The sequence below is a fragment of the Mustela nigripes genome, unplaced genomic scaffold, assembly GCF_022355385.1.
Source record: "Mustela nigripes isolate SB6536 unplaced genomic scaffold, MUSNIG.SB6536 HiC_scaffold_76, whole genome shotgun sequence".
Taxonomy (NCBI): Eukaryota; Metazoa; Chordata; class Mammalia; order Carnivora; family Mustelidae; genus Mustela; species Mustela nigripes.
The window spans coordinates 467,161-494,720 of NW_026739491.1; the positions used below are offsets into that span (position 1 = coordinate 467,161).

At 44.3% G+C, this 27,560-nt stretch overlaps 2 protein-coding genes across 5 annotated transcripts in view; both read left to right on the forward strand.

Moving 5' to 3' along the window:
• The window catches only part of LOC132008201 (1-aminocyclopropane-1-carboxylate synthase-like protein 1), a 28,213-nt gene extending 26,329 nt beyond the window's left edge, over positions 1-1,884 (forward strand). Inside the window, exon 18 of one of the 4 annotated variants that reach the window (XR_009401569.1) lies at positions 1,246-1,884. The gene's annotated coding sequence lies outside the window, so the exon portion shown is untranslated. The remainder of the gene's footprint in view (positions 1-1,245) is intronic. The other 3 variants (XR_009401568.1, XR_009401570.1, XM_059386621.1) reach the window with 3 other exon arrangements.
• A 494-nt stretch (positions 1,885-2,378) lies between these two features.
• The window catches only part of LOC132008192 (exostosin-2), a 140,383-nt gene continuing 115,201 nt past the window's right edge, over positions 2,379-27,560 (forward strand). The window contains exons 1-4 of the mRNA XM_059386606.1: positions 2,379-2,538; positions 13,309-13,874; positions 14,841-14,930; positions 20,002-20,118. Coding sequence (XP_059242589.1) covers positions 13,339-13,874; positions 14,841-14,930; positions 20,002-20,118 — 743 coding nt within the window. The 5' untranslated portion in view covers positions 2,379-2,538; positions 13,309-13,338. The remainder of the gene's footprint in view (positions 2,539-13,308; positions 13,875-14,840; positions 14,931-20,001; positions 20,119-27,560) is intronic.

Consider the following 27,560-nt stretch of genomic DNA (forward strand, 5'->3'; position numbering starts at 1 on the left):
ATATTAACAATTAATATATTAATATAAATATCTATATTAATTGTTTGTATATTACTATATCTGTATATAGTTACATATATTTGTATATTATATAATATAAATATATTTTTATATAATATATTTCTATATTTAAATATATAAATTATAACATATTATTAATATATTTTATTATGTATTATATTAATTATAATATATTATTAAATGTTATGTTATTGATCATAATTTATATAAAATTAATATATTTAATCAATAACATATTTAATAATGTAATTAATAATATAATACATAATAAAATATGTTAATAATATACCATAATATATTATTAATAATATAATAAATAATAAATTTAATCTATGATTTAATATGAACATAATATATTCATATTAAATATGATAATATAATATGTAATATTTTATAAATATATATTAATATATAATATGATCATAATGTAAATATATAATATTTATATATAAATAACATATTTATATATAAATATATATAATTATATATCATATATGTTTTATATATAATTATATATAAAAATAATATTTCTATATACATAATAAATAATATAGAAGATTTATATATAAGATTTATACTTATATGTAAGATTTAAATTTATATCTAAGATTTATATATAAAATAATATATTTATATATTTACATATATCTATATGTAAACTATATATTTACATATTATATAAAATTTATATTATTTTCATATTATTTATACATAAGTAATACATATTTAAGCATAATACATATATACATAATACATACTTATACATAAATAACATATATAAAATATATATAAATAATAATATAAATAATATATAATAAATATATATGAATATATATTTATATAAAAATTATGTATATAAAAATATACAGTTAATATTTTATATAAATTTTTATATAAATATAAGTAAATATATAAATAAATATATAATTAATATGTGCTAATATATTTAAATAATATAAGTAATAAATTTATATATAAATTATGTATATAAATAATATACAAATATATTATACATCAATATAAAATAATATATAAGTATAAATAAAAATATTTATATAATATAAATAATAGTATATAAATAATATATTTATATATAAATAATAATATAGATGTATATCAAATATATAAAATAATATAAATAAGAGAGAGACAAGAAAACAAAATATTTTCCATCTGTCCAGTTATCAAATGGGTGTCTGTGTGGTAAATTTCCTATTGTTTTAGGGACATGTGGATTTGGACGTGGAGAAGCAAAATGTGGGTTTCCCATCTCAAGAATACTCTCATCCCAATATCCCTGGATCAGTAGCAAGCCGGCATTAACTCACAAGAATATTCCTTGAATCACTTGCTGCTGGAAGCCCCCGTTCCCAGACACAGAATCACTCCCATCATTTAAGCTGTAAGCGACAACTTCCACCAGATGGCGCTATGGGATAGCTGGGCCCCGGAAGGGTTCGGCTTCTGCAGCGAGTTACCTGTAAACCGCTCAGGCTCTTTGCGGTCATCTCATCAACCTCCCAATTCCAGCATTCTGCATTTTTGATTGACATTTTTAGCTCCGCTTATGCTTTATGACAGGAGCTTTACTATGCATGTATAAGGCTAGGTCATAAGCAGTACAGAAACAAAATACAAAAGTCTCTTTCCCCCACTTCTATCTCCACTGTTATTCTTTCAAAACTGTTTACTGCTTCTTGGATTCCCTCCAGAAAAGAACATTCTTCATACGCTTGAAGGTAAACTTCTGCGTGTATTTTTCTCTCTCCGGTTTCCGCTTATACATGAGTTTATGGAAAGGGGACCATCCTGACTCAGTTTTAGAGCATGCTTCCGTATTCGCACACCTTCGAGATATACATGCATTCTCACGTGGTTGCACTTTAGTCATAATTTATTTTGATTATTATAAAATTTACCACATTTTATTTTGCTTGTTTCCAGTTTTTAGCTATTATTTGGAACAACGCTGTAATGAGTGTTTTCGGTAAACGCTGTTGAGAATATCCGTAGGCGACCCTCCTTGCTGGGGTTTAAACGTCTTGGTGGGGGAAGGTTGAGGGCAGACACATTTGATGGCTGTAGCCAAACTGCCCCCCAGGAACGCCGCACGCGCACCACTGCTCACTGGAGTAAAACGTCTGCATTTGTGAGAGCTTCGTAAGTGAAGCATGTTGCCTCCCTGTTTGGACCTAAAGGTTCTTTAATTCTGAAGAGTTTCAGGGCGGAGCCTGAGCTTCGCGCGCCTGCCTGGGGAGAAACCCTACGCGGTGCCCTGACTCCTCCTGTCCAGCAGGGGGCGCGGGCCCGGCCGCTCCCGCATGCGCAGTGCGCTCGGTGTCAGACGCCTCCGAGCCCGGTCGCTGGCCCGGCTCTCCCGGCTCTCTCGCGTAGACCGGGCGCCTGGGGTGGCGGCCGGCGAGTCGGCGCGATCCCTCCCGGGCGGCCGTGGCGCGCGCCCTGCGGCATGCCCCGGTGACCGAGCGCGGGGCCGAGCGGGAGGCAACCGTGGCCGAGGTAAGCGCGGCGAGGAAGGGCCTCCGGGACTGCGGCGGAGTCGGGCCCGGCCGCCGGGAAGCGCGGGCCGCGCGGAGGCCTGAGGACGGCGAGGGGCGACCCCATCCCCGCCGGGGCCGCTTGCGACGTCTCCGGCTGTGGGAGCGCTTGGATGTCCGCACCGCCTGGTCCGCTGGCCCGCCCCGCGCTTTGCTGCCCACCTGTCCCCCTTGCCCACGCCCACCCCCGCCCGCTCCTTCGGTCTCCCGGGACCCCGCAGCTGCCTTTCCCGCAGGGTCCACCCAGTGCCGGGACCTCTGCCTTCCCGCTGCCCGTGGCCTGTGGCAGCCCGTGCGGCGCAGGATGCCAGGGCAGGGCTTGGGGCCTCAGGCTCCCAGCGCGGAGAGAAGACTGGGGAAGGTGCCCTGGCTTTGGGCATCGATTCAAAGCTTAGAGGCATTTACCAGACCAGTTTTGAGACTCGGATGATTGCTGGGTGAGACTTACTGGGTCCTTGACTTACTGCTGGTCTGAAGATGCCTTGAAATAGAAATATGTCCGTTTTAATTCTTCGAAGGCAGTTGAGCGCTCTAAGGACTTGCACTGGACTTGGTTTGTAAATTTCAGGGCTCAAAGGCTCTTCGTGGTGATCTATGACTCAGTTTCCAGCATTCCTCACTTCCGCTGCCTTAAGTGTCTTGTTTGCATGGTCTGGTATGAATGGATAGATAGATTTGGGTCCCTCAATTATGCTGCCTCTGCTAATTGAGGAGTGAAAAAGTTAAATCTAGCTTACGCTTTTGTAGGTAACTGGGGGTAGGGTTGGAGGTTAGTAGGACGGGCTCCAGAGTCAGACTGCCATCCTCCAAATCCTAGCCTTGACATTTTTCTAGTTTTGTAACATTGTGCAATTTCTTAGCCTCCCCCTTGCTTTTACCCTGTCTGGAGAATGAGGATAATAGTAGCTTGTCCCGTGGCACTGTTAAAAGATTGAATAAGTTAACACAAAGTGCTTAAAACAGATGCCTGTGGTAAGTCCTCAGTACAGCTTACTTATTAGTTATAGTGTGATTCCCACAATGGAAACCATTGGAAACCATTGGAAACCATTCCCATTGGAAACCATTTTTAGGGATGGTTAGCTCGCATATAACTTTAATTATAAAGAACCCTATCAGGTGAGGCGCTGAATCACAGATCTTCCAGCTTTTGCTAATATTTGGTTCCCTCGTTTTCAGGCATGGTGGGGTTAAGTTCCAGTATTGGAGTGGTCCTAGGAATTCAGTTGTGAGGGCTTTTCTAAAAAGGTTAAGATGAGATTGTGACTCAAAACATGGGACTAAATGGATCGGATCTAGCCGGGAGCACCAAGGAGAGGTTTTTCAGGCACATTTTCGGAATAAATAACTCGAGGAACAGAAAATGTGTCTCATCCTGACCGTAGAGAGGAGTTAAAAGATTTTTCCAGTGACTCAGTGTTTGACAGCTAGCCAGATGATTCCAGTGTTTTGCAGGGACAGGTTTTCTGTGTTTCAAGGTTAAGTTTGTAGGGCTTTGCTGTGAAATTCTTGTTTCATATAGGTTATGGTGTTATGCGGAATGTTAATTAGTAGAAGAATCCTTTCAGTTCTCTTCCAAGAAGCTCACTGTCAGGGCCTTTGAATGTGGTGGTGGTAGCACGAGTGTCCACTTTGGGTTTTTTTTGTTTGTTTTTTTAATATATCATGTATTATTTGTTTCAGGGGTACAGGTCTGTGACTCATCAGTGTTACACAATTCACAGCACTCACCATAGCACATACCCTCCTCAGTGTCCCATCACCCAGCCACCCCATCCTTCCCATCCTCCCTCCACTCCAGCAGTCCTCAAGTTTGTTTCCTGAGATCAAGAGTCTTCTATGGTTTGTCTTCCTCTCTGGTTTTATCTTGTTTCATTTTTCCCTCCCTTCCCCTATGATCCTCTGTCTTGTTTCTCACATTCCTCAGATCAGTGAGATCATATGATAATTGTTTTTCTCTGATTTTCTTATTTCATTTTGCATAATGGCTTCTCGTTCCTTCCATGTCACTGCAAATGGCAAGATTTCATTCTTTTTTTGATGGCTGCATAATACTCCATTGTGTGTGTGTGTGTGTGTGTGTGTGTATGTGTGTATCTATATATCACATCTTCTTTACCCATTCATCTGTTGATGGACATCTGGGCTCTTCCCATAGTTTGGCTATTGTGGACATCGCTGCTCTAATCATTGGGATGTACGGGCCCCTTCAGATCAGTGAGTGTCCTCTTTGGATGGGAAGATTATGACCTGTTTTCTTGGATAATGGTTTTGGAGATACACATCTTTCTGTGCTTCAGTGTGTGGAAATTGACTCCAAAAACATGGCAACCAGTAGAAGAGACACACTTGCAGATACTTAATAATGTAACACAGCAGATGTTGGGCTGAGATATGTGAAAGGTTCAAGGATGCTCACCAAGAAGGTTCTTCATCTCTAAAGCACCATTCAGTAAGGGGCTTCCCCCCACCATCTCTCATCCTTTGCTTTCCTTTTTCATTTAAGGCTTTTCCCCTCTTTTTTTTTTTTTTAAGATTTTTTTCTTTTTTTTTTAAGATTTATGAGGGAGAGAGGAAGAGAGAGTGCAAGCAGTGGGAAGGGGCAGAGGGAGAGGGAGAGAGAATCCCAAGCAGACTTCCTGCTGAGTGCAGAGCCCTGCAGCCCTGAGCTCATGACCTGAGCTGAAACCAAGAGTTGGACGTTCCACCAACTGAGCCACCCAGGTGTCTCTCCCCTCATTTTTAAATGGTTTTACTTCACCTCATGTTCTCACCGTATCTCTCAGCTCTTTGGCAAAGACCCACGGGAGCTTGCTTAGGCTGTGTAGGCATATCTCAGAAATGGGAGTTTACATCTGGGATGGCCCTTAACCAGTAGGGGATGGCCTTCAGAGCATGGATGCTGTCGTTCCCTAGCCTTCAAAGGGACAGTTCTGGGGTGTGTTCTCCGCAGTTCTGCAGAGGACTGAGCCGCATTCCCCAGCTCGGTATGATAACCCTCATGGCTTTCCATTCTTCCCTGACTCCTGTTCTTCGTCCCTTGCTCTGGCTCTCTGGACTCACCTTCTGCAAGCTCCCTGCTTTCCAGTGGCTTTTTCCTTGATTTGGTAGCACATAAACTAAGACAGTTGGTACTAGAAGTGGCTCTAGAAAGCTGACCCTGCGAATAGTTTTGTAAGGCTGGACTCCCTTAGCCCCAGATGGCAGCAAGGACCCATCCGCGGCTGTCGATGACCTCTGGTACTCTCCAGCATCCCGGCTGAACAACTCTCGCCAGCGGTGGGTGGGATGTGATTCAGATGGAGGGGAAAGCCAGAGCTCTAGTGCGTGGGCAGGATGTGGACAATAGTAATGGTCAGGCAGATGGAGCTGGCTGTCCCTGTCAGCTCTCTTCCAGCCTTGAGGTAAGGTCCTTCCTGCTCAGATCAGCCGGCTGTCAACCCAGGACACACTGTGAGTAACAGAAGGCTCTGTGCCAGCATCTCCTACGGCCACAGGCCGGGCTGCTGAAAATCAGGCCCAGAATGTAATCATAATTATGGCAGAACTGCCGAGGAGGCTGAATGTACAGCCTTGGCAGGTGGCCTCTGCCAAAGTCGGGGTGAGACCCGAGCTGGAGGTGTTTGGTGGAAGCACGGAGAACTCTGAACTCCCCGGTTTCCCTAGCTCCCCGGGGCCAGCGGAAGTATCTGCCTCTCCTTTCCTGGACCTGGTGCAGAGACCTTGCCCTAGGCTGTCGCCCTGCAGGGTGGGACTTACCCTCTGAAGATCTGCGCCCTCAAAAAAAAAAAAAAAGATCTGCGCCCTCCTCCCTGTTGCCAAATAGGGACATATAGTCCCTGCTGCTGGACCAAGAGCTTTTGTACAGGAAGAGTCGCAGGACCTGGCTCCTGGGAACCAGCAGGAGCTGGGGGCACACATGCGCTAGTGACTCTGGAGGGTGCTGGGTGAAGAGTGGGGTAGTGGTGGTCCGTGAAGCTGTTTGGGACCGGCCGTGTCGCTTTGGGACCATTCACTCAGGGTTCGGGATGTAATGACCTTGCAAGAGCAGCTTGAGCCAGTCCTAGTATGTTGCTGGACAGATTCCTTGGAACTCGGACATGGCCATGGTCTCTACCACTGGTTCTCAGGTAGGGGTGATTTTGCCTCCCCGGGGGGTATTTGGCAAAGTCTGGATGTAGTTTTGATTGTCAGAACTGGGGGTTCTTTCTGGCTCCCCACAGAAAAGGACGATCTGGCTTGAGATGTCAGTAGTGCCTGCCCTGCAGGGAATGAGATGCCGGAGCTATCTTGGGAGAGTGTTCCAGAAGGGATCAGAGGTATGCGGGGGTGGAGATTTGAAATACATTTCTTATTTGAGGCCAGAGATGTACACCTGCCCATGTTCCCCAGAGGACTCACTTCTTTAATTCTGGAATTAACATGCAATGCCCACTGGAGGCCAGCATCTTCGAGAAGCTCCGTGTGGGCCATCCCCCGTAGGCCAGAACGGACTTTAGATCTGATTGTGGAACTGGGTTCCCACATATCCTCGAGTGTGAGAGGATTCTGAAATAGCAGAGGATGGGGTGGCGCCGACTGTCAGTGGCGTGGTGGACGCGATCCCCACAACAGCCGGTAAAGCCCGACTTGCAGCCGCGTGTTGATCCACGAGGATGTTAATAGGGTACGGTATCCCTAAGAGCAGTGTAGTGGGGTGGCTAATGAAGGTATTGCTTGACTTGTGTAACCAGAAGAAAAAAACAAACCAACCAAGGGTGGGCAAGTGGAAGGCTGATGTCACTATTGCAATGGAAGAATCACGGTTCATCCCAGTTTTGAGAGCGGAGCTCAGACCCGTATCCCATGGATCGAGAGGGAGGCTGCGTCTCTCTGAAGAGGACTTGGCAACGTCCCTTCAAGTATGAGCAGATGTTCACCCAGTCCTTCCTCGCAGCAGCCGCTCTTTATCAGACTCAAGGCACATCGGATAGGATCCGGACCTTTGAGGGTTGTTGTCACAGAATATGAGCTGATGGCAGTACCAGACCACCTTGAGCAGTAGTGTGTGGGACCTGGGAGATCCGCGCCTTAGCCTCTCATCCTTCTGAGGGACAAGGTACAGTTCTTGTGGTCCTTCAAGAGTTCCTAGGACTCCTTAGAGCCCCTGTCACCCTCCTGACTGGCTGTCCCTGGCTCTGTGTCTCTCTCTCCTTGTTGGTTACTCTGGCTGTCTGAGATCACCTCCCAAGTAAGGAAACTCCCTGCACCTTCATCCTTACCTCTAGTTCTTTTTGTGGTGGTGGTGGTGGGGGAACAGGGGGACCAAACTATGACAAGTAGGAAGCGCAGTGTGATGCCTGGGACTCTAACATAGGGGCATTAGCCCCTACTTTGGCCAGCCCTTCTGCTGACCACTGGGGACTCCTACCAGCAGAGGCCAGTGGCTCCCGGTCCTGCCCACACAAGGTGGTGTCAGACTTGTCCGGTTTTCTTGTGCAGGCGGCTAGACGGGGTCTCATTGTGGTTACACGTTTACTGAGCATTAATGAGCTTAAATGTTTTCAGATGTTGCTCTGCCGATTTTATGTTTTGACTGTGAAATTCCTATTTAAGTCTTCTGTCCGGTTTTCTCCTTTTTGTTTGTTTTGTTGTTCTTTGTTTGTTTTTGTTGTTTTGGAGGCAGTCTTTATTCATGTTGTTAGTCCTTGCCGATTACACGGATTGCAGGTCTGCCTTGCTTATTGATTTTCTTTTTACTGCTGTATGGTGTTTTTTGATTAACAGAAGTTCTTAACTTTTCTTAACACAGAATTTATCATTTTACCTTTTTGTGGTTTCCATTTCCAGTATTTTGTTTTAGAAATGATTGTCTGCCCAGATGTCATGGAGATCTCTCTTCTATTTTATAGTTTTGCCTGTTACATGTAGTTTTTTAATTGACCTTGGATAGATTTTTCTCCCCTGTGGCTGCTTTTAACATTTTTCTTTAGCTTTCTTTTTAATTGTTTTACTTTTACATATCTAGGTGGTTTTTTTGTTTTGTTTTGTTTGTTTGTTTGTTTTTTGGTATATATTCTGCTTGGATGTGAGCATCTTGAATCTGTGAATTGGTACCTTTCATTACATTAGGAAAAACTTATCAGAAGACAGCTGGATTCCCTTATCTACTTCTGCAGTCAGTCTTTGCAGTAACATGCATCACATGGCCTCGAAAATGAAAGTGAAAAAGTCCTGTCCAAGTTATTAAAACAGTTCAGAGCCTTTGAAAGGGTCATGGGGTCCTCCTGGAGTCCTCCAAGGTACTCTGAGAACCACCCTAACAGAAGCTGGGGAGTGTTTTACCTTTTTTTTCTGGTCTTAGAAATAATTTGTGTAAAATTGGATTTATTTCTTGAATGTGCAGTTGAACTTCTGGGCCTGGAATTTTCTTTCTAGGAAGGTTTTTAAAGTTTTGATTCAGTTTCTTTGATGTTAAACAACTGTTCAGGTTTGTTTTCAAATATACTGGTGTAAGTTCATTGACATCATCTTATCTTTTAAATACAGGCAGCATTTAGAGTTATGTTTCCCTTTTCATTTTAGATATTTATTTCTGCTTTCCCCCCTCTATATTGATTAATTCTACCAGAATTATATCAAATGTCAGTTGTACTTGCCTTTTTGAAAAGGCAGCTCTTAAGGGTGCCTGGGTGGTGCAGTTGGTTAAGCGTCTGACTCTTGCTTTCAGCTCAGCTCGATTTTGGGTTGCGAGATCAAGCCACATGTTGGGCTCCATGGTCAACACTGAGTCTGCTTGTGACTCCCTACCTCTGCTCTACCCATCGTGTACGTGTACACTCTCTCTAAAATAAATCTTAAAAAAAAAAATCTTTGAAAAGCACTTTTTAGCTCTGTTGATCCTATTTTTTTAATTAGTTAATTACTGTGGTTTTTGTTTATTACTTATTTCCTTCAATTTGGGTTTATTTTGTTGTGGTAGTGTGTTTTACGTAGCCTGTAACTCATGAACATTTGTAAGCTCATGTGTAGATTCTATTTTTGTTCCATTAATCCCAGTTTTGTTTTATATATATATATGTTATATATGAAATCAGTTTTTTTTTTTTTCCAAACTGTGGGTGACCCATTATTGGGTGATAAAATTCATCTAGTAGGTAAGGCCAGCATTTTTAAAACACAGTAGAATAACGGAATAGAAAAATACCGTGTTTGTTAACATGTTTTGTGGCTAGTACTGTATATTAAGGTTAAACATTGTTTTGTGAAGCTTTTAGTTTTAAATAACTAAATAACTAAAAGATGTAGTTATTTACTTTAGAGAGAGTGAGTGAGCACATGCATGTGAGTGGGGAGGGGCAGAGGGAGAGAGCGAATCCTGAAGCAGACTCCCCGCTGAGCACAGAGCCAGCCATGGGCTCCATCTCAGGACCCTGAGATCTTGACCTCTGCTGAAGTCAGGAGTCAGCTGCCCAACCAAGTGAGCCACCTAGGGGCCCCTGGGAAGCTGTTATTTAAAATACAAATGCACACACCTGTGTCTGTATTGGGTCACAGTATAAAATGTATTTCTCCGTGTAGGTTTTAGTTAAAAAAAAAAAAAAGTGTGAAAGCCACTTTGTTAAAAGGTAGTTTGTCTAATTTCAGTCAATATTTCAAAGAGGATGGCTCAAAATAAACACTGAGGAACCTGCTAAAATTCCCGCATCTGTGACTCTGTTCTAGAGGGGCTAGGACTCACCTCCTGCACTGGGGCTGAGGACTCCGGTTTAATAAGCTGCCTCTGCAATATTTGCCCTTTGGGTGTGAGAACCACTGATCCAGGGGATAAAGGGATCTGGAGAGCCTGTTGTGGGGTTCAGACTTGCCATGGAGTGGGCAGCTCTTTGCGTGCATTTGCCCCGAGGCTTCCTATCTTTTAGCTCCCACAGAGACGCAGTGCACCAAGAAAGCTACTGGGGTGGTTGGGGGGGGGGGGCTGTTTCTTAGAAAGACAGAAAAAAGGAAATGGCTCTCGGGGTGCCTGCGTGGCTCAGTGGGTTAAGCCTCTACCTTCGGCTCAGGTCATGATCCCAGGGTCCTGGGATCGAGCCCTACATCGGGCTCTCTGCTCAGCTAGGAGCCTGCTTCCCCCTCTCTCTCTGTCTGCCTCTCTGCCTACTCATGATATCTCTCTGTCAGATAAATAAATAAAATCTTAAAAAAAAAAAAAAGGAAATGCGCTCTCATGCCCATATTTCTGTCCTGGATGAATCAATGAGCATATGTGAATGGTTGATGCAGGGTTCCCCAAAGATGATAATGTGTAAACTTAAAAACGTATGCACCTTCATGCATTAGTCTGTGACAAACAAATTTCTTAGGTTCCAACTGATGGTTGCAAGTGGTACAAGTTGCAATCTTTCATAACTGTTTACATTTTGCCTCCAAAGCTGGTGTGATTGCAGCATTCAAGGCTCGGCAGTATCCTGGCACCTAGGCAGTGCGGGCAGTGATGGGGGAGAGCGCCATTTAGCCAGATAAGCATGGTTGCTCACCTTGAAGATGGTCTGTGAACTTTTCAGTTATTTCCCTTTTTATTAATAGCTCTTCTGAAAGACCAGTGAGTAGAATGGGACCATTTTGTAGGCTGGGACTTGGACACGTGGCTTGCTGAAGCAGCTTACTGCAGTGACGTGGCAAGTCTGTGACACGGGGGACCGTCCGTGGCTCTGCCCTCCCCACGCAGTATCTGGGCATGCGATGGAGGGGCTTGTTTGGGAAGGGTCTGAAGCTGTGGTCTACAGCGAAGGTCTGTATTTGGAGAGGAGGACTAAGAAGCTTCTTTACATCGGTCAGGGATGCTTATTGGCTGTTCCATTCAGGTGTTGCCAGATAACAACCCAACCCAAACTCCGGTGACCTTACAACAATAACTACCAGGGATTTGCCCAGGGTTCTTGCTGGGGATGGTTCGTGTGTGTTCTCTTCATTTTCTTTTGGGGCCTCCCTGCGGTAACTTTCAGCTGGGAGCCCAGCCTCCTGATGGCACGGCAGCCGGGTTCCCAGAGGACAAAAGCAGCAGCTCCAGGTCTCTTAAGGCCTCAGCTCATAAGCCCGAGAACGTCATTTCTGCCACATTCTCCCGGTTAGGGCAAGTCTCAAGGCTAGCCCAGATTCAGGGGGGAAGAGAAACAGAGTCTACCTTATTAGAAAAGTGGCATGCACATTCAAAGATGTGACGAATTGTTGGCATCCGCCTTTGGAAACTCATCCACCACATTGACCTGCCTTTCCCTCCCTCCCGGGCTCCCTGCGCTTTTCTTCCTTCCTTCCTTCCATCTGAATGTGTCGCTTCGTCATCTCCATTATGAAACATCCCTGTATTTTATTTAAAGATTAAAGAGTAATCTAGCCCAATAGTCCTTGGCACCTTACTGATACTTTCCTAGTGGTATTTTTCCATTTTGCATTTTGCCGTAGCTTTGTCTTGCCTCCTTCAGTAGAAAAAAAGTTCCTGGAAGATGGCGTCTTCGCTCTCTCCCTCGTCTCTTGCCGTGTGCGTGGTCGGTGCTCGCTCCTCACAGGGGTGACTGAACAAGTGAACGCAGATGTTAGAATAACCAAAAGTCAGTTTGTCTAGTGGAAGCATCAGTTCATGTTAGGCAACTGTTTTTTTTTTTTTTTTTTAAGATTTTTATTTGTTTAGACAGTGGGAGGAGAAATCTCCAGCAGGCTTCCTGCTGAACGTGGAGCCCGTGGGGCTCGATCCCACTACCCTGAGATCATGACCTGAGCCGAAACCAAGAGTCAGAAGCTCAACCAGCTGAGCCACCCAGGCGCCCCATATGTTAGCCACGTGTTTAAAAACAAAACAATTATTTGGGGCGCCTGGGTGGCTCAGTGGGTTAAGCCGCTGCCTTCGGCTCAGGTCATGATCTCAGGCTCCTGAGATTGAGTCCCGCATCGGGTTCTCTGCTCAGCAGGGAGCCTGATTCTCTCTCTCTCTCTCTCTGCCTGCCTCTCCATCTACTTGTGATCTCCCTCTGTCAAATAAATAAATAAAATATTTAAAAAAAACAATTATCTTTATTCTACTTTTGATTTTCTTCCTTGGTCAGCGGCCCGTCTTCCTAGGCCCCACACATTTATGACTTACGCTTTCTTTTCTTTTCTTTTTTTTTTTTTTAAGATTTTATTTATTTATATGTCAGAGAGAGAGGTAGAGCGAGCAAGCGAGCACAGGCAGACAGAGTGTCAGGCAGAGGCAGAGGGAGAAGCAGGCTCCCGCCAAGCAAGGAGCCCGATGTGGGACTTGATCCCAGGATGCTGGGATCATAACCTGAGCCGGAGGCAGCTGCTTAACCAACTGAGCCACCCAGGTGCCCCATATGTTAGCCACGTGTTTAGAAACAAAACAATTGTCTTTATTCTACTTTTTGATTTTCTTCCTTGGTCAGCGCCCGTCTTCCTAGGTCACACACATCTATGACTTGTGCTTTCATCTAATACATATTTATAGGATATAGTTATACTTATCAATATTTGTATTAAGTATGTATAGTATTAAATATGAAACATAACATATAGCACACATTTAATACACGAATATACATTCGTATATATTTACAGGAAGGGTCCAAAATCCCTTTTCATTATTTCCTCAAACCGCTTCAGGGAAAGAAAGAAGTATGCTGAAAGTCAAACAGTCCTTTCAGGGGTCGCTTGCTCCCCTAACTGCTTCATTTTTCTTGTGTGTCTCCCCCGGAACCAGGAGTGGGAGGAAGAGGCTGTCTGTGTCATTATGTGTGCCTCGGTCAAGTACAATATCCGGGGTCCTGCCCTCATCCCAAGAATGAAGACCAAGCACCGCATCTACTACATCACCCTCTTCTCCGTCGTCCTGCTGGGCCTCATTGCCACCGGCGTGTTTCAGTTCTGGCCCCATTCCATCGAGTCCTCCAGTGACTGGAACGTGGAGAAGCGCAGTGTCCGCGACGTGCCCGTGGTCAGGCTGCCGGCCGGTAGCCCCCTCCCCGAGCGCGGCGATCTCAGCTGCAGGATGCACACGTGTTTCGATGTCTACCGCTGTGGCTTCAACCCCAAGAACAAAATCAAGGTGTATATCTACTCTCTGAAGAAGTATGTGGATGACTCTGGTGTCCCGGTCAGCAACACCATCTCCCGGGAGTACAACGACCTGCTCACGGCCATCTCCGACAGCGACTACTATACCGATGACATCAGCCGGGCCTGCCTGTTTGTCCCGTCCATCGACGTGCTTAACCAGAACACGCTCCGCATTAAGGAGACCGCTCAGGCGCTGGCCCAGCTCTCTAGGTACGTAGCACGTTCGCACGGGAGCCAGGGCCTTCGGGGAGCTCAGGGGAAGGACGGGCAGAGGGCATGGTTCTCCTCGGGAGCTGGCCTCCAGCTGCTGTCTCTTGCCTCGTGGGAAGGCCTGGGTGTGCGTGACCAGCTTGGAGCACGAAGCCAGGGCTGGAAGCCCTTCGGCTCTGTACTCTGTAAAGTGCTTTGCCATCCTTGCTTTTGCTGGGGGCTCCCACCATCTTAGAGTTTAAAATCTAAGGATGGCTCATGTTCCCATAGCTTTCTTGTTCTATTGAAATCTCCCCCCACACCTTATGACTTATGTAAGACTACATGCTCACTGTAAAAAGTCTGAAAATACAGGTAAGCAAGAAGAAGCATGTAAGGTTCGTTCCATGTTGCTGCCTTAATGATGTTGCTTCCCAGCTGTTTTTGTTTTATAAAATATACACATGTATATATACATTTTTGTATGACATAGATGCATGTGCATGTGTATGTATGTGTTTTGTTAGAAGTGGAATTACACATTCTCTGCGCTTGGGCTGCCTTTTTTCCTCAATACATTATGAATATATTTCTAGATAATTTTGTATTAGTTTACTATGTAATTTTTAAGGGTTGTACAGCCTTCCATTTTACACATGTTCTGTGATGTACTCAGGCAGCCTTCTGTATTCCTTTTTTGTTTCTTTAACCAAGTGGTGAACATTTAGATCATTTTCAGGTTGTCATTGTCCCAGGCACGCCTGTAGTGGCCGAGCTCCAAGGACACATCCACCTGTTTTTTCTTTCCAGGAGCCAGGCTAGTTCCTGGTGTACTCTCAGAATTTCTAGGAATTCTCTTTGCAGCCCTGAGAAGTGGCCCTGTTTGGGGTTGGGGATACTTGCGGCTTGTCTTCCAGTAACTGACTTTTGTTTCTGTTTCTTCACCGTTGACGTGTGAATTCCCAGGCATGTTTCATTTCTTACCAGGTGGGATCGAGGTACAAACCACCTGCTGTTCAACATGCTGCCTGGAGGTCCCCCAGATTACAACACGGCTCTGGATGTCCCCAGAGACAGGTGAGTGTATTTGAGGTTGTGCCTGTGATGGGGTTATGAGGATTAAGGAAATGCAAGACCCTTTCTTTGGTGGGAAGTCCTCTGTCTAAGCCTAGTGGGATAGACTGTGCAGTCAGAATTGTTTGTTAAAATGTCCTAGGCATTTCCCTCCTTGAGATGTAGATGTGGTGAGACCGGACCTGCTTTACTCTGTTGGGGAGCACCAGCTAGAACTTACGTTGTAGCGCAGTGTTTTAAAAAATCATCTTTTTTTCTCGGTCTGGGTTTTCTCTCCTTACTGTAGCACCCCACCCCCAAGGCCCGCTTTGTGCCTTGTGTCGGCTCTGTCCAAATTTGGGAGCATTTGCGAAAAGCAGAGCCATAGCTTGCTGTAGGAAGGGGACGCGGAGGTGTGACAGTTACGCTCACAGCCTGTCATGTTGGGGAACGAGGGCGCTCCGGTTCATTTACTCGACATCGCCTCGGTCAGTAGCGTCCTCCCCTCCTGGCCCCCACTCCCTTCTTTCCTTCCTCTCTTCCTAACAAACCTTCCAGACAGCACGCGGGGTGTGGGGTGGTTGGGATCGCAGGGTTATGGTTCCGAGTCTGCTCACTCTGTTTACCAGCCCTTTTCAACATCGACTGAGCTGCTTGGGTTGGAGGCTTTCCAGGAGGCGCAGGAGTGGGATGCGGTTCCTCTTCTAGTACTGGGCTCAAGGCTTTGAGGAGAGCAGAAGAGTGAGGCCCAAGATGGGGGTCCCGGGCAATACTCAGGGTACAGCAGTGTTGTAAGCTGACATCAGAACTCACTCATAAGTCATTTTATTACAGTTGATGTTTCACTCTTAAAATCAGTGTTATGGTTAGAGAGTAGCTTGAGGCCCGTGGTGTTCTCAGCCCACAAAGGCCAACACCATCATTTATGAAAATCTACACTTGGTACTACTTTTCCCTGCAAGATTAAATCCAAGCCCTCTTTGCCTTAAGTAATTATGTAGGGTCAGTGTTGTGTTTCTGTCTGGAAATACAATTATCACTAGAAGAGACCTGCACTCCAGGACTGCCCGTCCCGCCCCCACCCTGCACACCCCCGCCCCTGCCACCTTCCATGTAGAAAGCATCTTGGTCGATAGAGGGCAGTCGGGCCACACAAATTCTATAGAAACCAGCCAAACACAAGGTGAGCCCTGGTTTGGCCCGCAGCCCCGGCGTTCCTGAGTGGGCTACTGTTTTATGGATTTGGTTGCTCTGGGGAAGTGAAATCCTTCAGGGAACAGAGAAGGGAAGAGAAAGCTGTTAGGAATGTTGTGTCTTCACCTGCTGTTCTGGGTTTATTTTGAGAAGGACTTATTTCTGTTTGGGACATTTCACTTTTTGCTGACATTTTGGTATATGTATTTGCATGGGAGAAGGATTTTATTTTTATCAAGTGCACATGTTAAATGGGGTTTCATTTCTCTATGGGAAAAGTGTCAAGTACTCAGGCAGAAGTCTGAGTTCTGGCTAGTGGTTAGGTGTTAAGGATCAGGAAGGTTAAATCTTTTTCCCTGTGCATGTATTTTTGTAAGTGATTATAGGCAATACTATGGCAAGTAATGAATCACTGTGTAGTCCTCCTTTGTCTGAGCATGTGGGAAATTTTGTTTTGAAACCTAGGTGGTCTTCTGGTTGGAGGGAAGAGTAGATTTTTTGTGTGTGTCCGTTTTTTTCTATCATTTGTCCTTGTTCCTGGATTCAAGAACCATGAGGACAGAATGGTTTTAGCAAGAGCTGCCTATTGGGTTATTTGGAAATTAGAAAGCAGGCAGGCCAGATTAGACTGCTTCAAGGGTCTGCTGAAGTCTAAGGTCATAGGTGTGATTGCTTGAGGATGATTTTACTTGGGGAGATGAAAGGGTCAGGACAGAAGGAAATGTCTGCTCAGCGTATATATCTTTTGTGCTGCTTAAATCTATTTTTACTTCCCTTCCAATTTTTAAAAATCCTACACATGATACTTGTATACTTTCTTTGTGCAAGATTGCAACAATGTACGAACATATAAAGAGTAAAATATAAACATATGCTTGAAATCCTCCTCTGTTTTCATTCCCTTACTGAAAGGTCATCCCTGTCCTCAAATACAATGTATTTTTCTAGCCTTTTATCCATGGATTTATACACAAACAAGTATGAATATGTGTGTGCATATGTCTGTAGTATACATGCACATACACACACATGTGTGCACGTACACCCATTTTAAGTGGGAGCAAATTATACCTCTTCAGTGCCTTATTTTACCAATCTTTGTTTTCTCATATATGTTCTGCAATATTATTATGCCAATTTTTCTTATTGTTTGTTTGTACACATCTCTCGCAGATTTCTACTTCGTGTGAGTTTTATTTAACTTGTTATGGAGAATTTCAAACCTGTGTAAGAAAAGAGATTAGTAAGGTCAACCCATGTCCCTCTCTCCGGCTTTGGTAATTATCAACTCAGGGCTGGTCTCCACTCATTTGTACTCCTACCCATCCCCCACCAGGTTATCTAGAAGCAAATCCCAGGTGTTATATCATTACATCTGTAAATATTTCCATTTGAATCTCTCTGCTATAAGGGATTTTTTAAAAATATAACTGTACTGGGGGGCACCTGGGTGGCTCAGTGGGTTAAGCCTCTGCCTTCAGCTCAGGTCATAATCTCAGGGTCCTGGGATCGAGTCCCACATTGGGCTCTCTGCTCTGCAGGGAACTTGCTTCCTCTTCTCTCTCTCTCTGCTTTCCTTTCTGCCCACTTGTGATCTCTCTGTGTCAAATAAATAAAATCTTAAAAAAATATATATACTGCTATTTTCACACCTAAAAATTAATAGGAACCTGGACATCACCAAATATCTAGCCATTGTTTAGATTTACTTGTCTCATACATATTTTTTTATATTTGTTTGATTCAGTACACAAATAAGGATGACTAATAGAATTGGTTAGCTTTTTTTTTTTTTTTTTTTTTTTTGGCAAAATTTGAAGCTTTGCATTTGAGGGGTTTGCCAGCCTGATTGCATGCATGGTTCAAAAGAAAGCAAAGGATGAGCTTGCAGACGAGCTGTGCTTAGGCCCTGTGGACACTCAGATGGGAGGAGGACCGGGGAGCACCTGAGGACAACCCGGAGCAGGGCTGGTGGAGTGCGTGAGGCTGTGCAGAGGGCTCTGTGACAGAGGACATGTCCTAGTGTCAAGAAGGCCGGCAATAGGCAGAGGACACTTCGAGTGACGTAACACTTGACCTGGCATCAGTCTGATGATCAGATTAATGCTTTTTTTCACTGCAAGTTTTCTGTTCAGTCTCTTGCAGCTTTGGAGCTGATCTCTGATTTGGGGCTACATAATAGGAAAACAGTGTGCTTTTCAGAAGGGAACTTTGCACTCAACGCAAAACACATACTCTGTAGAGCAAGGGACGCTCACACTGTGGTCTCCATTAGCATGTTATGGAGTCATTGGCAGAAGAAGATACAGGGACTTGAAGTCCGAGTCTTACCAGTAGCGGGGCAGGTGTGAGGTCTTTTTAGCTAATTACAGTCCCAGCTCTTGCCGAGGTCGTAAGTAGAGATCTCGAGTGTTATCTGTGACGTAAGACCTACTTCCATTTGCATGCTTTCCTCCTCCCCGTGCATAACTCCCACTTTGCTCTCCGGGAACAGAGGAACGTTGGGGCCCCAGGGACAGAATTACAGTACAAGGTGGTGTGATACGCACCTGCTTCCTTTCTGGCCCCATGTGCGTTCCCCTCTGCTCTGCGGCTGTGGGTGTAATTGCCTCGTCACCCCCCCACCCTGGCTCACCAGGGCTGCTTGGTACCTGTGTATTGGATTCGTGATTGTTTGTTTGCACAGAGATCATGCGTTCCCCTGCAGTCTGCTTGCTGTCATGGAATCAGCCCAAGTTCTTGGTGGATGGATTCATTGCTGAATGCTAATCAGGAAAAATCAGACCGTATGCTGGTACTAAGGAGAGCTGCTACGTTTTCCAGAGGAGACTGGCAGCTGGAGAGGTCTTTAGCCTGCACATTACCTCACTAACCAGTTCTTGGTTTCAGAAAGCTTAAACAAACAGATTGGGATTTCCAGGGGTGGTTGGGAAATCTTTGAACTTAAACTGGTCGTGTTCAAATGGAATGGAGGTTGTCAACAGGGCAGGGAGAGGATTGGTAGCAATCAATATTGCAAAAAATGTGGTTTCTCAGTTCAGACGTTTTGGCTCAGACTGTACGATGTGTGGAACTGGCAAAACTCTGCCCCAGTAAGTGATTTTGATGGATCTGGGACCCTGGGGACAGAATAACAGTAAAAGTTGGTGTGATCTCCACCTGCTTCCTTTCTCTGATGAAGTGTCGCTGTATTACTTGCTGGCTCCAATTAAAACAGTATGTTCACAGCTTTCCGATTAAGGAGAATAAAGCTAGTGCATGCAAAGTGCAGGCGAGGCACTAACGGTCTGATCCTGGGTTCCTGCTTCCTGCGCGGGGGCTGAGGAGCTGCAGTGGAGGCGAGAGCTGGGGGACAGCCCTTGGACAACACTGGAGAGACCTGCCCAGGGCAAGGGACTGGGGGCAGGCGTGTGCAGCACCGGATGAGATGTTTTGCTGTCATCCGTGCTTTCTGTGACCATTGTCGCCTGAGATTCAGGCCAGAGGGTCAGTGAGCGACTGCCCCAGCTGGGCTTCCCCTGCCGACCTGTCGTCTGTTCCTGCTGGTGTGAGTGTTGCAGCGTGGGGTAGGACTTCGGGAAGAACTGAACGGGGTCTGAATAAGGTAGCAGAGGGGCTGTTTACAGGGTGGCCTCTGGGCTGTGATGTGTTTTTAAAAAATGGAAAAGGGAAGACTGCTTAGGCCCCCAGAAGAAGGCTGCTAACTCAGGGACCGCACGCAGCTGATGTCCAGGAGGTGTTGGATGTGAAACACAGAGCATGATGTCTTCAGAGACAGGAGACAGGAAGCAGGCCTCTGTTGGTATTATTACTGACCTGGGGACTCCTCTCCCTTCCCACGGAGCTTCTCAAAATGAAGGCCTTTCTTTCTCATTGTTTGACAAAACCCTTTGCTTTTCAGGGCTCTCTTGGCTGGTGGTGGCTTTTCTACGTGGACTTACCGGCAAGGCTACGATGTCAGCATTCCCGTGTACAGTCCGCTGTCGGCAGAGGTGGACCTTCCCGAGAAGGGACCAGGGTAAGGGACATCCCGCCAGCCAGGTGCACTGTGAGGTGCCGACGAGCGCTGCGCGGTTGGTGTCCAGAGCCGAAGCCTCGGTTACAGGCCTGGGGCTTGGAGTCTGCCGTCTTCCCCACCCCCGCCCCCACCCCATCCCACCCCAGTTTCTCCTTCAGTTTTCTCTGGCTCAGTGAGTGGACGGTGCCGGCTACCCAGCTTTCCAGATCTGGAATCCCTGGGGTGTTCTTGACTCCTTCTTCCTCTCCCTCTCTTCCAGAAGAGTAAGTCCTTTTGATTGTCCCTCCTAAATATTTCTCAGATCTGCCTTCTTCTCCATGTCCTCTGCCCCCGCCCGACACCAGCTTACTGTCATCTCTCCCTTGGATCTGGAAACAGCCCCCTGTTTGGTTTCCTTGCCTCTAGTCTTGCTGCCCCCACAACCGGGTTGTTCCTGATTACCCACTTCCCTTCAGATAAAGCCCAGACCCCTTAAAATGTCTTTCAAGACCCTCTGGCACGTGACCATTCATTCTTTCCATCTCTAGCTTTTCCCCCACCCCACTTTTAGTTTGTAGAAAGAGCATTGCTCTCTCGGGTTTTTTGGGGGCTGTAAAATCTTTCCGTGGTCTGGAAGTCTTCTTCCTCATTTTCATCAGATTGATGACCTACTTGTCCTTTAGGTTGAACTTGAGCACTTCTCACTCCAAGGGGACTTTGCTAACCCCCGGATTGGTTCTGCGTTATACCCCCATAGCAGCTTCCACTTCTCCTACGGTACCAGTCACTGGGCCACGGTGTAATAACTTGCTCACGGCCTCTTTGCTTGGGATTTTGGATTTTGCAGTAAGGCTAGTGCCAGGTCTGGTTTTTTGTTTTTTGTTTTTTTTTTAAGATTTTATTTGTTAAATTGAGAGAGAGTGAGCTTGAGTATGGACAGAGGGAGAGGAAGAAGCAGGCTTCCTACTGAGCAGAGAACCAGTGCAGGGCTCAAGCTCAGGACCCTGGGATCACGGCCTGAGCCAAAGGCAGACACTTAACTGACTGAGCCACCAGTTGCCCCCAGGTCTGTTTTTTAACTGCCGTGTTGGCTATGCATATCACATGATCCGTTCATATTGTTGACATGTGAGTGAATTAAGTGAAAAGGGCTGGCAGCTTGGGTGTGCAGGGCATCTTGTCTAGTCTTTTTTGATGTAGTTGGTTTGAAATTGCGCGCTAATTCTTTTTTTTTTTTTTTAAGATTTTATTTATTTATTTGACAGAGAGAGATCACAAGTAGGCAGAGAGGCAGGCAGAGAGAGAGGAAGGGAAGCAGGCCCCCTGCTGAGCAGAGAGCCCAATGCAGGACTCGATCCCCTGAGATCATGACCTGAGCCGAAGGCAGCGGCTTAACCCACTGAGCCACCCAGGCGCCCTAGAAATTGTGCTAATTCTTGGTGAGAATCTCAATAAGCTTTAAACAGACGTGATGATGATGATGATGGTACTCTTGTGTGCCGTGTGCTCACGCATGAAGGTGACTGATTTGTATATTGCCACACTAGAAAGATCACACAAGGTGAGATTTAAAAATCCACACACAGCATTTGGTCTCAGAAATGAGTCTTAAGGAAATAGTTTGGAAAACATCCCAAACTTCCCCTTAGAAGCCTTTATGGGGGGGCGCCTGGGTGGCTCAGTTGTTAAGTGTCTGCTCAGTGGAAGCCTGCTTCTGCCTTTCTCACTCCCCCTGCTTGTGCTCCCTCTCTCGCTGTATCTCTCCCTGTCAAATAAATAAATAAAATCTTAAAAAAAAAAAAAAAAAGAAGCCTTTATAGGTTCTTGGAGAAATAAGAGAACTTTTCCAAAGTGAAGCATTTCCCTCCTGTGTATGTGTCTCCTACTGTGTAGCCTGGTAACCAAATTCTGAAACCTATTTTAGATGTAGCAGATTTTGTTATTTACATAAGGTGAGATTGAAACATATTTTTATTGTTAGGCAAGTACAAAGAGAGCCGGACAGTTCATGAACTTATTGCCTAGATTTACTTTCTGGATTTTTCTGTTAGTGGACTTCCAGAATTGATTTGTTTTGTTATTTTTTAAATTGAGATATATTCATTCACCATAGAATTTACTCTTTTAAGGAATATACTCCAGTGGGTGTATTTATTTTTTAAAGATTTATTTATTTATTTTAAGGAGAGGGGGGAGAGAGAGAGTTAGCTATTTCTTTGTCTTCTTTGGGAAAGTGTTTGTTTATGTCTTCTGCACATTTCTGGACTGGATTTTTGTTTTTTGGGTGTTGAGTTTGATAAGTTCTTTCTAGATTTTGGACACTAACCCTTTATTGAATATGTTGTTTGCAAATATCTTATTCCATTCCATAGGTTGCCTTTCAGTTTTTTGTTGATTGTTTCCTTTATTGTGCAGAAGCTGTTTATCTTGATGAAGGCCCAGTAGTTCATTTTGCTTTTCTTTCCCTTGCCTCTAAGGACGTGTCCAGTAAGAAGTTGCTATGGCCAAGGTTGAAGAGGTTGCTCCCTGTGTTCTCTAGGATTTTGGTAGATTCCTGTCTCACATTTGGGTCTTCAATCCATTTGAATTTATTTTTGTGTGTGGTGTAAGAAAGTAGTCCCATTTCATTCTTCTACATGTTGCTGTTCAGTTTTCCCAGCACTATTTGTTGAAGAGACTATCTTTTGCATTGGATACTCTTTTCTGCTTTGTCAGGGATGAGTTGGCCATAAAGTTGTGGGTCCATTTCTGGGTTTTCTATTCTGTTCCATTGATTGTGTGTCTGTTTTTTTTTGCCTGTACCATACTCTCTTGATTACTACTGCTTTGTAATAGAGCTTGAAATCTGGAATTGTGATACCTTCAGTTTTGTTTTTCTTTTTCAGGTTGCCTTGGTTACTTATCATTTACTTTTTTTTTTTTTTTAAATATTGGGTTTTGGTTTTGTTGCGTTGTAAGAATTCTTTATATATTTTACTTACTAGTTGCTTACCAGTTGTATGATTTGCAAATAGTTTCACCCATCCTGTAGGTTGTCTTTTCACTATCTTGATGGTGTCCTTTGATGCACAAAAGTTTCTCCTTTTGATGAAGTCTGATTAATCTATTTTTCCTTTCTGTTTTTCTATTTATTCTATTTTTCCTTGTACTTTGGGTGTCATAAATAAGAAATCCTTGATTAATCCAAGATCACAAAATTTAAATCTGTGGTTTCTTCTCAGAATGCTTTAATTTTAGCTCTTAGATTTTGGTTTTTGCTCTATTTTGAGTTAATTTTTTAAAAAAGATTTACTTATTTCTTTTAGAAAAAGCGAGAGAGAGCAGGAGTCAGGGGAGGGGCAGAGGGAGAAGAGAATCTTCAGACTCCCTGCTGAGCACGGAGCCCCGTGTGGGGCCTGAGCTCAGGACCCAGGAGATCATGACCTGAGCCGAAAGCAATAGTCAGATACTTAACCGACTGAGCCACCCAGGTACCCGTTTTGAGTTAATTTTTACATGTGGTGTGAGGTAGGAGTCTAACTTCCTTCTTTTACCTGTGGATATCCAGTTGTCTTAGCAACAGTTGGTGAAAAGACTGTTCTTTTCCCATTGGATGATCTTAACATTCATGTTGAAAATCAACTGGCTATAGGTATATAGGCTTATTTCTGGACTCCCATTCTTGTTCCATTGGTCTGTGTGTCTGTCCTTATGCCAGTACCACACTATCTTGATTACTGTAGCTTTGTAGTAAGTTTTTAAATTGGTAATGTGAGTCCTCTAATTTTGTTCTTTTTTTAAGATTTTGGTTTTTGTTTTGGTCTATTCAAGGTCCCTTGAATTTTGACTACTTTTTAAATAATGCAACTTGAGTAAATATAGGTAAAAAACAATTTTAACTATTTGTGCTTATATGACTTCAAAATTAAAATAGATTTACAAATTAAATGCAAAGAAATGTACAAAACTAATAATATTCACATTAACAATATGATAGCTGAGGCTTTTTCATTGAAACTGGATTGTGTCTTTTAAGGTGAATATAGAATTAATTGTGGTTTTGGGGGTTTGGCATGCCTATGCTGTTTGCCTGTGGGGTGGTGATGTATTTCTCTCTACCACTTTTTATGTTTGAGTGATTAGGGTGCTTCCCTTTAGCATATTGTGACATCATTTATCTTCATCTGATACAGATTTTTTCCCTACCATTTCACTATAAAAATATAATTATAAAATTTATAAAATTATAATTTATAAGTTTATAAAAATTATACAATTATAATTTCTAAAATTATAATAGAAATTATAAAAATCTTAAAGCCAGAGAGCAGTGACAGTACAGTGAGTATTTGTATACCCATCACTTAGGGACTGCAGTTAGCATTTTACTGTGCTTTCATTATACATGACTTACATTTTAAGTCTTCCTATCTTCCCATTAGCCCACTAAATACAAACTTGGATGTTGAAAAACTCTTAGCAGTATTATCATTAAATATGAACAAAAATATGCCTGTACCGATTTTCTTTTGATCATCAAGATGAAAATACAAAATAATTCTTAGAGAAGAGACTGGAGAAAAAGATATAGTTCAATGCTGTGTTTTCTTTTAATTAAAAAATTTTAATTTAAATTCAGTTAATTAGCATATAGTATATTATTAGGTTCAGAGGCAGAGCTCAGTGATTCATCAGTTGCATAGAACACCCAGTGCCTATTACATCACGCGCCCTCCTTAATGCCCATCCCCCAGTTTGCCCATCCCCCTAACCTTTTCCCTTCCAGCAACAGTTTGTTTCCTATAGTTGAGTCTCTTATGGTTTGTCTCCCTCTCTGATTTCATCTTGTTCTACTTTTCTCTCTCCTGCCCCAATGCTCTTCTGTTTTGTTTCTTAAATTCCACATATGAGTGAGATCATATAATTTTCTCTCTCTGATTGATTTACTTTACTCTGTAATAACCTCTAGTTCCATCCATGTCATTGCAAATGGCAAGAGGTCAGTTTTTAATGGCTGCATAGTATTTCATTGTCTATCTATACCACATCTTCTTTATCCATTCATCTGTTGATGGACATCTGGGCTATTTCCATAGTTTGGCTGTTGTGGACATTGTTGCTATAAACATTGGGGTACACGGGCCCCTTCAAATCAATATTTTTGTATCCTTTGGATAAAATACCTAGTAGTGTAATTGCTGGGTTGTACGGTAGTTCTCTTGTTAACTTTTTGAAGAACCTCCATGCTGTTTTCCAGAGTGGCTGCACCAGCTTGCATTCCCACAAGCAGTGTAAGACGGGTCCCCTTTCTCTGCATCTTCGCCAACATTTGTTTCCTGACTTGTTAATTTTAGCCCCAGTGCTGTTTTGAGACTAGATTTCTGTAATGAGAAAGGGTGACCTGTGTGAGTGAGCCCAGCTGGTACCCTTTGGGGAGGTACAAGTTTCTGTCGCATATCTAGGATCTTAGTTTGGCATATTTACGGAGCACTAGATATAATAGATATTATAAGATAAATACATTATAGTAGATACTATAAAACTACAATGGTTGGGAAAAGTCAGTTGAACTTAGAAAAATGATTTTATTTCTCTACTTGCTCCTTCTGTGAACATTTACTTAAATTTAAGTCAGTTGTGTGGTTTTTGAAAGTTGTTTCTGAACCTTTTGCTTCCCCCCCACCCGAAATTGTTCTGAAAATTGTTTAATTCAGTTCACTGAAGTTCAGATCAAACCTTTATTGAAGGCCTGTTAGAACCAAGCATTGCTAGGCTGGTGGTTCTCAACAGGGGAAGGGGTTGATTTTTGTCTCCCCAGGGATATTTGGCAATATACGGACTGTTGTGAGTTCAGGGGCATGTGTGTCAGGGGTCCCCGAGACCACCTCCAGTTTCAGTGATCTGCCAAGAAGCTCAGGACTCAGCATATAGTCCCCCTCATGGCTATGATTTATTAAAGCTCAAGGGGACAACGCATAGTCAGCAAAGGGACAAGGTACACGGGATGGAGTCCAAGGTAACAGGGTGCAGGCATCAAGGTCCCCCCAGTTGTGTCACACAGTTGCCTGGCATGTGCTTAACCCCCCCAGCAACGAGTGGCCACAGCATGTACGGACTGTGGCTCACCAGGGCACTCATCAGAGACTCTGCGCCCCCAGTTTTCATCGAGAGCTAATCACACGCACAGTCTCTGCTTGGCGTGTGCTAATGTTTCAGATTTGCAGAAGGAAAGAGAGTGTTCAACATAAACCATATTGTTTGTACAGGCAGTTTGGGCACAGCAGCCACTCTTACCAGTTCTGGGGAGGGTAGGAGCTCCCCTAAAACAGAAGTTCCCATACACCAGCCAAGTGCCAGCCTTGCAGAGGAGAGCAGTTGGACCTGCTGTGCTAGCGCTGTTTTGCATGGAATGCTCCTGGCATCTAAAGGGTGGAGGCTGCGGGAGCCCAGAAACCTCTGCAGTGCCCAGGGTGCAACAGAGACTGTGGGGTCCCCCTGACATTAAGCTAGGGGGGAGGAAGCCCAGGCGAGGCTTTGAGGGAGCCAGGGAGGGTCAGGGCCATCCCTTCAGCTTGGTGGCCTCTGGGCGTTTCTGTTCTTGAAGACTGCTTGAACTCTGCTCCCTTTCTTATCTAATCTCTTTAGTATAATCCAGCTCTCGGCTAATTGCTTTAGGACTCTTCCTTCCCTTCAGATGTGACATAGGAAAATACCCACTGAAAAGCAAAGATTCAGCTAATAAAACAGAGGAAAACAAACCACCTCTGAACAGCAAAAATTATTTTCAGTCGATTTCTTCCAGAGATTGAAACTGCCGTGGTGGTGGCATTTTCTTAGTAACTTAATCTCCCTAGTTTTTATGTATCATTAGACTGGAAATTAAGATCTCCAACTAGATCACTGGAGGTCTCAGGCTCTGAAGTTCTCCATGCAGTAACTGGGGGGAGGACCAGTAAATCTGCCCGGGAGGGGGCGGGTGGCGAGGGGCTGCCCGGGGCACCCGCGTCCCTCTGCTGACTGGTCTGTGGATTTCTGCCACTGGCCGGACCCACACTCTGCTTTCCTCCAGCTTGCAGTTTGGCCCTGAGGTTGTGGTCTTTCTTTCTTTCTTTCTTTTTTAAGATTTTATTTATTTATTTGACCGAAATCACGAGTAGGCAGAGAGGCAGGCAGGGCGGGAGGAGGCTCGGGAAGCAGGCTCCCTGCTGAGCAGAGAGCCCGATGTAGGACTCGATCCCAGGACCCTGAGATCATGACCTGAGTGGAAGGCAGAGGCTTAACCCACTGAGCCACCCAGGCGCCCTGGTGTTTCTTTTATAAGCAGCATGCCCCTCTCTCTCTGAAAGAAAGAAGAAGAGAAGAAGAAAGGGCAAAAAACGGCAAAGGCAGATTCCAGACTCCTCGTGCTTTCCAGGCACTTGGGAGGAGGCAGTGTGGGTGACCTTCTGGCCAGACCTTTGGATTTGTGGCTGTTTGTGAGAGCT